Source organism: Diplotaxodon limnothrissa, linkage group LG11 (assembly GCF_057381915.1).
Source record: "Diplotaxodon limnothrissa isolate DT_005_m linkage group LG11, D_limnothrissa_male_GT1.1, whole genome shotgun sequence".
Classification (NCBI taxonomy): domain Eukaryota; kingdom Metazoa; phylum Chordata; class Actinopteri; order Cichliformes; family Cichlidae; genus Diplotaxodon; species Diplotaxodon limnothrissa.
Genome location: NC_140606.1, coordinates 3,633,989 through 3,645,468, shown reverse-complemented (window position 1 = coordinate 3,645,468; position 11,480 = coordinate 3,633,989). Strand labels below are relative to the sequence as shown.

At 43.8% G+C, this 11,480-nt stretch overlaps 1 protein-coding gene across 1 annotated transcript; it reads left to right on the top strand.

Moving 5' to 3' along the window:
* Positions 1-3,230: 3,230 nt before the first annotated feature.
* On the top strand, positions 3,231-5,231 carry fzd1 (frizzled class receptor 1). The gene has a single exon (XM_085364982.1). It carries the CDS (start codon positions 3,537-3,539, stop codon positions 5,193-5,195), a length of 1,659 nt encoding a protein of 552 aa, XP_085221108.1. The 5' UTR covers positions 3,231-3,536; the 3' UTR covers positions 5,196-5,231.
* Positions 5,232-11,480: the final 6,249 nt, after the last annotated feature.

The window sequence follows — 11,480 nt, the reverse complement described above, 5'->3', positions numbered from 1 at the left end:
CGTGTCTCTTTAGAGTCTTTTGACCTTTTGGCCACACAGAAAAGTGACACTGATCAACCAATCAGTCAGTCACTTAGGCTAACATTATAATGTCCCAGAAATACTGAAGAACCAGCAGCAAAGCAGATATAAAGTTCACATCAAGTTCAACGAAGCAACAAAGTCTGCAAAGCATTTAGAGAGATAAAAACAAGAACTTCCTTGTGACTAGGAAAAGTTGGTGGTTGTCCAGTAGCTGGACTGAAGGTTTTTTTTGCTAGTTGCTTCGACCAACCTGTCCCCCAGAGGTCTGGTATGCAACCAGCCAATGGGCAACCATTTTCAGTCACAAAGCAACTGCACAGGTTAGAATCTAGGATCTATCTATGCCCCTCCCCAGCCTGGTGCTGTCGGAGGTTTCTTCCTGTTAAAAGGGAGTTTTTCCTTCCCACTGTCGCCAAAGTGCTGCTCATAGAGGGTCATATGATTGTTGGGTTTTTCTCTGTATGTATTATTGTAGGGTCTACCTTACAGTATAAAGCGCCTTGAGGTGACTGTTGTTGTGATTTGGTGCTGTATGAATAAAATAAAACGGAATTGAATAGATAAAAATCTGATTACTCAACATTACCTTCCTAAAACAGTACGTGTCTTATTCCATATATGTAGTTAATAACCAAAATTCTGAATTTTGATTTTCAAAGGAGGAACAGAGGACCGTGTGTGTTCCTCTTCTGATTACACCCAGTACTGTAAAGTATATGTTGTACAGAGAGAGAAAATAAAGCAGTCGCCTGTGCATGCACAATTATTAGAGTATATTTAATGACCTTTTTTTAGCTGCTCTCAGCAAACACCATTTCCCACAAACCCTAAGCATTTGCAGGTCAACGCTGCAGAATTACTGTAATGACCAGTTTCTATCTTGAAAACAGTGTGTGTAATATCATCTGATTCATAATTACAACTGGGAATCTGGGACTTAATAGCACAGCTGGATTTGTAGTTATGAGCGTAGTTACAAATGTCACTGGGATTTTGAATGAGGTTTGAACAGAACCCAGAAGATCGTATTCCACTTTGGCTCTGTGCACGAGTGCAGTGCTAGAGCACTACTCTAACTTAAGATACAAAGCTAATTACATTGCAATGGTGGCTGCTTTAGTTAAAGTTAAATAAATGAATCCCCCAGGATAGATTTCATTTCATTGCAGATTTCCATGTAATAGCAACTGCCTGTGTCTCTCTAGTCTACAGCACATACAGTATAAAAACATATTAATATTGACATATTATTTCTCTAGACTTTCTACATCATCACTGGATAGTTTTCAACATTTCTGATATAGACTTTAGTGATACTGCTACAGATAGAGCTTTAAAATAAAAGACAAGCAGAACATCTGGTGACACAAGTCTGCGTGAAGCTCTCATCGCACTCTCAGTGCAGCCCAAGCAAGAAAATCTAGCATTCCTATGTCAGTGTGCATTTTACAGTGCTCGCTCCTCTCCTCCTGCTAACAGCCTGCAGTGCCAGATGGGAAACCTTTCTCTCATTTTGTCTGCGTTAAGGATCGTATGTATTTTTCCACCTTTAGCTAATTCCTCCCTCTTGTTCAGTAATAATCAAAGTCTTTGAGTAAATGCTGAGTATAAGAAGTTATGTCTGTGACTACAAACTGTCTGCATGTGGAACAACAATGCTGCACGCTCGATTTCAGGGCAGAAGAGTCCAACTTATTCCATTAACCCTACAGAAAAAGGAAGTGTTTTAGTTTTACAGGAGCAAATACAACATATTTATATACGTGTAATACATGAGGTGCATCAGGGAAAACAGTAGAGTAGAAAAATGAATGCATGAATTAATGCTTTTCATATTAGAGGGCAGTACAGACAAGCTGAAAACCCAATATGGACATGGAAGAAAATATACTTTCTTCTTCTTCTCTGTTTTAATCCAGTAGTTCTTAAACAACATCAGCAATCAAGCTCACTCTGAGGTTCAGCTGCCCTGAGGAATCAAAGTCCAGCACTCAGTCTCTAGTTTTACTCTTTTTTTGGGCTCCTGAGGTAAACATCTGTATTAGATGTCTTTGTCAGCTGTTTGTTCAAGGTTCAAGGCACTTTATTATTTGTCACATGCATAGTTATACAAGTATAACACACAGTGAAATGTAGTCTGACACGCTCCTCGACATGTGCAAAAATTGGGGGGGGGGGGGGGGGGGGGGGGGGTGTAGAGGAAGAACATTATATATATATATATATATATATACACATATAGTATATACACTGGGTGAATGTGCAGTAGTAGCAGCAAGCAGGTGAATTCTGTACATTAATATGAATAGATATCTGACTATTTTACAGGATAGACAATATAATGTAATGGCAAACAAACAAAAAACACTACAATTTGTTGTGACCTATACCACCACTGATACAGAGGAAGAGACAGGCTTGATCAGGTTAAGAGCCCCTATGAGCAAGTGCTTTGCAAGACATTGACCACAAACTGCTAAGGCATGTAAAGAGAGACTACAAGCAAACAAAGTAAAGAGGAAGGGAGCCAACACTCAGAAGGACACTTGATTCGGTCTTTTAATGTGTGCAGCGCTGTTCCAAAACGAACCCCTGCAATTTATGCAAACATGAGGAAAAATGCAGACCCTCCCTAACCTCCATCTCTTAGATCCTACAGAGAGAGAGAGGGAGAGGGAGAGAGAGAGGTATTAAGCTATTGAAGGTGACACGGATGTAGATAGGAAGTGCGTCAGTACAAAAGTATGTGTGCCAAAGTAGAAACCAGAGTTCAGCTACGTCTTTTTTTTTTGCATCTATTAAAATATAAAGTACTTTAACCTCTATGTGTATTATATTCCTTTTATTTGGTACTTTTACTGTGCGTTTAATCTGCTCTCTAAATTATCATAACTTAACCATTTCATTTTGAATGACTTTCTAGAGAAGGCAGCATATTCAAAAAAATGATAAAATGTAATAAATACAAAATCAGAACCAAAGGGGGATAAAGTCAAGATAATGAAATTTTTCCCATCCAGATTAAAATAGTCTGCGTATTAGTTTTTAAGCTCACAAAGCTGCTCAAGCTACAGTTGTATTAAAGGCTTTTATTGTGAAAGTTTATCGCGGAAGTAATAATGACTGGCGGTTAGCTTGGCTGCAGTGGCATTAGAGTGAGGGATCGCAGAACAGGTTTGAACGGCAGACTGACGCTGTGTCGGGCACGCTGCAGAGCGGAGCTGTCCTTGTCCTGGAGGATTAGAGTTCGGGCTTGGTTTTGGACTGGATTTCACCCGAGGAGGTCCGAGTTTGCGATTCACGAGTGTGGATGTTCTAACGCACTGCGCTGCTACCTCGGCGCGGCGACGAGAGGGAGGACGGACAGCCAGAATCCCGCGGCGAGAAGCGGCGCTTACCTCTGCGAGAAACGCCAACAAAGAGCGTTCAGGGAAGTAGCCTGCTGCCTGCTGAGGTAACGCAAGTTAGTTAAGCAACACGCAGAAAGTACGGCAGCGTCTGCATTCCTCAACATGGCTTACAACAGACTTCTCCGCTCGGCTTTGCTTTTTCTGTTTTTTATCCTGTTCCTGAACCTGGGGATTTTTCGAGTCAACGGCCAATACGGCGGCAGTGACCGAGGATTGTCTATACCGGAGCACGGATTCTGTCAGCCCATTTCCATCCCCCTGTGCACGGACATCGCCTACAATGAGACTATCATGCCGAACCTGCTGGGCCACACCAACCAGGAGGACGCTGGGCTGGAGGTCCACCAGTTCTACCCGTTGGTGAAAGTGCAGTGCTCCCCGGATTTAAAGTTCTTCCTGTGCTCCATGTATGCCCCCGTGTGCACGGTGCTGGAGAAGGCGCTGCCCCCGTGCCGCTCTCTGTGTGAGCGCGCGCGGCAGGGCTGCGAGGCGCTCATGAACAAGTTCGGCTTCCAGTGGCCCGACAGCCTCGCGTGCGATAGCTTTCCGGTCCACGGCGCGGGGGAGCTGTGCGTCGGCCAGAACATGTCGGACCACACGGAGCCCCAGCCCGGGCCCTACTCTACCGAGCGGCCACCTACTGACCCGGGGAACGGCCAGTTCAGATGCCCGGCCTCGCTCAGGGTGCCTCCCTACCTGAACTACCGCTTCCTCGGGCAGGAGAACTGCGCCGCGCCGTGCGAGCCGAAGAGATCCCACGGGATGATGTACTTCAGCGAGGAGGAGCTCAAATTCGCCCGCATATGGATCGGCATATGGTCAGTGCTGTGTTGTGCTTCCACTTTATTCACGGTGCTCACCTACCTGGTGGACATGAAGCGCTTCAGCTACCCAGAGAGACCCATCGTCTTCCTTTCTGGCTGCTACACCATGGTTTCCATCGCCTACATTGCTGGATTTTTACTGGAGGACAAGGTGGTTTGCAATGACAAGTTTGACAACGACATAAAGACTGTGGTGCAGGGCACCAAAAAGGAGGGCTGCACCATCCTCTTCATGATGCTGTACTTCTTCAGCATGGCCAGCTCGATCTGGTGGGTCATCCTGGCTCTCACCTGGTTCCTGGCAGCAGGAATGAAGTGGGGCCACGAAGCCATCGAGGCCAACTCTCAGTATTTCCACCTGGCGGCCTGGGCCGTTCCTGCCATCAAAACCATCACCATCCTGGCAGTAGGTCAGGTGGATGGAGACGTGCTGAGTGGGGTTTGCTTTGTGGGCATCAACAGCGTGGACGCCCTGCGCGGCTTTGTTCTGGCGCCCCTCTTCGTATACCTGTTTATCGGCACCTCCTTCCTTTTGGCCGGATTCGTGTCCCTGTTTCGAATCCGAACCATCATGAAGCACGACGGCACCAAGACGGAGAAGCTGGAGAAACTGATGGTGCGGATAGGCATCTTCAGCGTGCTCTACACCGTGCCGGCCACCATCGTCATCGCCTGCTACTTTTACGAGCAGGCCTTCAGAGAGCAGTGGGAGAGGACGTGGATCAGCCAGACGTGCAAGACGTACGCCGTGCCGTGTCCGGCCCACAGCCACCCCAACATGAGCCCGGACTTCACCGTCTTCATGATCAAGTATCTCATGACGCTCATTGTTGGCATCACTTCTGGCTTCTGGATCTGGTCCGGAAAGACCCTTAACTCCTGGAGGAGGTTTTACACGAGACTGGCCAACAGTAAACAGGGCGAGACCACAGTGTAGTCGAACCTCACACAGACTGCTTTGTGACAAACTGAATGATAATCCTTCTTTTTATTCATTTTCTTGGACTCACAGGAGACACTCGCTCTGTTTTTTTAATGTACATATGCATTTGTGAGATTTTTGTAAGTATATATTTGTATTTAAAGATTTAAAAAAAGATTTTTTTGAAACACCTTTTTTCATACGTTGGACTTGATGGAATTTTACTTAATCATCACAAAGAGCCAGCCGATCATCAACAGTCCTGAGGTCTCATGACTTGTCTTACTGCAGACACCTTCTAGGAGTACTTTGTGTGTGTGTGTGTGTGTGTGTGTGTGTGTGATCGGTGAACTGCCTGTGAGCCCCAGGTCTATTCTAAGCAGAGTCTCGTGAAACCCAAGTGCTTCCTCGTGGCTCCCTCTCCCCCCGATTAACCAGCTGTAGTTTGTGTCTGTTGTACAGTGGAGCGAGCGGTGGCCCGGCTCTGGAGGGACGTGTCAGCATCCTGGGAACAAGAAGTGGTGTGCAAGGTTGTGAATGTGAGTCACTGTGGCAGATGGTTGTGGCCTGTAGCTCAGGCCCTTACATTCCTTTTCTAAATAAAGCGCAGGTAGTCATGCAAATGTAAAGGAACACACAAGTGGTTTTGCATGTATGTTACAATGCTGTCAGGCAAAACGCGAGATGAATTTCTCTCACGTTTTCCTGAAAACATGTTTCTTTTTAATGATCTGCCGTGATCACGATCTGCTTTTGTAATTCTGAACACTCTGACCTTCAGATTCCTGTTTGGGATTTTTGCGTGTAGTGCTGGGCGGCGCGACAGTGAGATTCAGTTTCAGGGTCGTCTCGGCGGGTCTTCATGTAGGGCTACAGCAGCTCGCTCTTCTGTCAGGAGTGTAAAACCCTAAACACACACACAAAACAGTCTATGTTGTCCTGTCGGTCCTTAAAGCAGAACAGCAAGTTTTACGTGAGATGTGTTTCCACTTTTTTATTTTTTCGTCCCTGTTTGTAACAAAATCAACATGTTGTGGGTCGTGAGCTTTAAGAAAGTCTGTTTGGACTTATTCTCCGAACTTTGTGGGGGAAATGATTCAGCCATCAGGAAAAACGCACTTACCTCAAGTCGCACATTATCCATGTCACTGTGTGTGGAGCAGCCCTGCCCACAGAGAAGAGACCAGGAAACACAGCAGATCCTCTCGTGGTCATCTTTGCTGTTTTTTGTTCTTTTCTTCATCCTCGCCCCGCCTCAGCTGCTCCTGACCGTACAGGCTGCACACAGCACCTCCACGCTGTTATGCTAACCTGCTAGCGTATCCCAGCATGCTGTTTGTCTGCGTGAAATTCTGAATTACAAATTAGTAACAAATTTGTTCAGTTGACCAGACTTTTCTCAATGAAAAAATCTGTCATGCATGACATTATGAACAGTGTAGCGCCCAGCACTATGTTCTGTTTTTCTGGCATGGTTGCTATGACGCAGACTGGCCCTTGTAATTTGATGCAACAGCAACACAACTTTGACCAAAGTGAACACAGACTCGGCCCTCACGCTGCACGAGCGCTGAAAGAAGCACAGTAACAATCTAACAACAGTTCTATGTAGATCTACAACATGCAGAAATGCTGGTGTGTTCCTTCACTGCACACGTTCAAAGCAGCAGTAATGTCTGTTTAATAAAGATCTATTTTGAGAAATGCAGTTTTTAAAGAGAAAATGAAATACTGCTGCAGGTGTGTGTGTGTGTGTGTGTGTGTGTGTGTGTGTGTGTGTGTGTGTGTGTGTGTGTTGAAGCACATTTTTAACTTTGACTATTTTCTGACATTTAGTATTGTGTCTAATCTTTGGACGCCTTTGAGCCTTTATAGTTTGTTACACAACACGTCGAAAATGATTCCTGTTTGTTTGGTTTTGCATCAAAAATGTGTGATTGTGCTGGAATTTGTTATCAGGCAAGAACAAAAGATTCAAGTCAAAATTGAAAATTCCATTTTGAGAATTTGGAGATGAGATCCTTTAACTTTATGCAGTTAAAGGTATGAATTAGTGTTTCAAAGAGAATCTGCAGGTTAACAGAAATGAAAGTGATGACATAATTAAAAATAAGACGTTTAGATCTTTTAGGTCATAAGTAGCTTTTGAAACTGTTCAAGCTTGAATACTCGTCAGTAGTACGAGATCATTTTTAGTGGACGGTATAAAGTGAAACATGGGTTCAGTGTCGTGTTTCACAATAAAATAATAATAATTCTCCCCTTTATCAAAGTGTCTAAATGAGGAAACAAAATGAGTCTCCAGTACTACAAAGTACATTTAGATTTGAATCTACTTCTGTTTGCAAAATTCCTCGTGGCAGTTCTGATTTACATACAGATTTTAACATTTTTATTATATTTGACAAAGTAAAGAACCGACAGATTGTTTGTCCAGAAGGTTAAAGGTGTCCAGACTCAATCGCGGTGCTGTAAATGTCTGCAGTCAGCGATGAGAGCGGCTGTTTGCAATGCACATATCATACATTTTTGGAAGAGTTTTTTCACGTTCTGTACCTGGGGCTTGAACATGTCAGAAACTGTTGAAAGAGGGCTCGGGTTCATCTGCAGAGTAACCTGATCCCCGTGAACATAGCTGCACTGTGGGACTGAAGAGCAGCCAGCAGCTTGCATGTCTTCCACCGCAGGAGAAAGGAAGCCTTGTGCTGAAATGCAGAGCGGCTGCTGTCGGTGCAGCTCGGCACACACACACACACACACACACACACACACACACACACATTTCACGACTGTGTGTTCTTGTCAAACGCTCTTCCACACAGTGCTTCCGATTCATAATAATCCTTTTATTGTGTTGACGGCTCTACAATAGTCACTGCTTTGAAGTAATTTCCTTTGCATTTGCTATGAAGAGAACCTTTATATTTATAGAAAAAAATCATATATACGCTACGTTGATTGCTTTATGAGAATAAAAACAATGTCATCATTTCAACTGTCAAGCGTTTGTAAAATGTCTTCTTTTTTTTTGAATTGGTAAAGAAACTACAGAATATTCATGTGCTGTATTTGCTTTGAGAGAGTAACGGCTTTAAAGTCTTTCTCTCTGCTTTAGAACAATATCTTCTGGGTATGATCTAGTTCGTATGCTAGGATGATCATTTGTTCTTACAAGGATAAGAAGTTCGTCTCATAGTCCTTATTCGTCCAGCTCTTGTTCCAACATCCACAGAAAATGTATAAAAAGTCAAAAATGGCACGTTTTACATGCATTAGCAGCTACGGTGGGAAACTGTGATGTTCTGCTACATTATTGAAGCACGACAGCATTTTCTTTCTATATTTTAATCAATTTAAAGAAACATCAAATGAAAATAGCTACCTCAGTTTCACCATGTTATAGTGCCAAAGGCTGATGTAGTTTTAGTAATCACTAGCTAGGGTTAGAAATAATCTGAGCTAGCGCCTATTAGCAAGCTTTCCACAATCCATACGATATAAGTAATGTATGTTGCTTTCATTTTTCATGCAAGTACCAAATACACAAAGTTATTTTCTACCAGTGGACCACAGTTTGTCTTCATACTGAAGCTAACGGTACAGATGTTTTGCGAGTCGTATGAGTACATAAGACAGAAATGCTCAGTCCTGTTAGGTAGACTGGTGACCTGTTCAGGGTCTACCCCACCGCTCGCCCTGTGACAGCTGGGATAGACATCAGCCCTCCCACACGCCTGGATTAGAAAAGCAGTTAAGAAGTTGGAGTATCAAAATATGTATACCTGTGAGGGGGTTCAGAGTCGTTTTAATCCCTGGGAGACCTTAATGTGGCTGCACTAATGACTGCGGCTCTAAAGAGCCTCTGGCACCCGTGTGCCAGCCGTGTTCATGGGTCAGCTGCCAGAGTCATTGTTCCCGACTGTTCATCACGCTGCTCTGCCTCCCTTTTGATCACTTACACAGCCACCACTGCATGGCTCCGCAGACTTCTGACATGGTCTGCCACATGCATACGGCAACTGTGAAGACGCCCTCCTTGCTTGGAAAGTGGAACATATTTTTGACATCGTCACACTGAATAGTCGATGTGTTTCTCATGGTGAGTCAGTCTTAATATCTGTTGTGTTGCTGGTGAAGCCTCACAGGTTTTAGCATGGACAGCAGGGGGAAAAGGAATTTTCAATCTTCAGACAGTTTCTAACTAAAGCTGTGGTTTGGTCAAGGCCTCAACATCCTATTGCGCTCACATCTGGTTCCTATGTATGATATTCATATATATGTACAGTATATTACTTAGACTGCTTTGGGGGCAGCTGTAGATAAACTCAACTTTCATTGGCAAAGTAACGTAGGCTTAGTTGTTTCCCTTTTAGACTTCAGTTTCAACTTCTAAACTCATTTTTCATAAAACAAAACATGTTTTCCAAAATGTTGAAACACGACCTCAAGTTCTGCAACTTTTCTTGTTTTAGGAAATTATAGGGTATCCTTTAAGTCAGTTTGTATTTAAATCTAGTGATATGTTGCCACACCATGGGTCGACATGGCTGTAAGGAGGCAAGCATTCGCGAAGCGCCCGGAAACGATTCAGGGTTTTGTTTTAGGCAAATATTCAGAAACTTGAAGATTTTATATTTCATATACAGGTGATGCCGTGCAGAGGAAGTGTCTGGGTAGAGACCATGTTTCTGGGCCAAATGTAAAGATCTCAGTTTTGTCTGAATTTAGGAGATGAAAATAAGGAGCATCCAGGACTGTGTGCCTGTAATTTAACTCACTGACCGTGGCATCTGGCTGTATAGATAAATATAACCATAATCATCTGCATAGCAATGAAAATGTATACAGTGTTTTCTAATATCATGTATAAAGGACAGACTCTTATGAAGACACACAAACTGGAATCTATTCGATGGAGACAGTCCAAATCGCTGCAGTGCATTTTGTTTACCACCAACAGTTTGGTCTCGTTATGTTCTGATCAGTGCTATCAAACACTACACTGAGGCTGGACAGGATGAGCACAGAAAAGAAGCTAGTCTACTGCTGGTTTGGTGGTCATGATGGATTCAGAAACCTCATTTAAACTTTTCCAGTAGAACTTCCTCCTGCAAATGATCACATAGCTGTTTTGAAATCAGCTAATAATGAGCAAAGACAGCTGTATTGGGTACACATGGCTACATTAAAACCTGTGGTATGAAGCCTGTTGGTGGAGCTAATCATATTATGGCTCTGTGCCCCCCTCTTTTCAGCAGTTGCCGTTGGTGTTGCTGTGGGCCGTTCTAAACCTGCCTGATGTCTTCAGCCTGCTTCAATGAGCATAACCCTAAGGTGCACTTTGCAAGGAGCTAATTGGCTAATTGTGCGTCCACTTTGAGTAGCCACATTTAGATGCAATAGTGCCAGCTTTGTGAGTTTTAACTCCCTTAGGCCAACTTGGGAAGGGTTGTGCTTCCCAGAAAGATGTGTACTACTTCTGCAACGTGTTTCTCTTTTCACATGACTTAACTCACTAGACATGCTAAAAGGAGGGGAAAGAAAGAGCTCGTCGTTCCCCAGTAGACCCCCGTGTCTGAGCCTGCCTCTGTGCGCACAGAGTTCCATGTCTGCCGATGCCTCGTACAGCCACAAACGAAATAATAGGGGTTGTATTTTAAAAGCGACATAAAAACTAAACATGGCTTTCAAACACAAATATCCTCCTGAAGCCAAATATTGCTGTTTTGCATTACCAGCGCAGTGCTTCTTTATTCCAGCTGGTAGTTAGTGGTTTCAGTTCACTGATGGAATGAAAATCAACTTGTTAGGCTGCATAATCTATCACATGTCTGCGATCAGGCTGCGATAACCTAACCCATGGTGATGCATGGTGATGAATATCTCATTTCACGAGTTCATCAGTGTTTTCAATTAAATTACTTCAAACCCTTTCAAATATGTCAGAGGTCAGTAACAGTGTCAGTAGCAGCAGACGCAAATATGTTTAGCTGGAGCACATACAAGTACACACTCGGTGTTAAGTACACCCTGGTAGTGCCGGGTTCAGAGCTGCTTTAATGTGGAAACCTTTCTCAGAGATTGTGCTCTGCGTTGACATGATAGCATCACACTTGTAGATTTGTCGGCTGCTTGTCCAAACTTCCACTTCACCCACATCCCAGAGGTGCTCTGCTGCACTGGGATCTGCTGACTGTGGAGGCTGTGGACGGATTTTCTGATCTTTTCTCGTCCAGTTTTGGTGAGCTGATGTGAAATGGTTCATTTCCCCATTTTGCTTTTCCTGATTTTACTCATTTT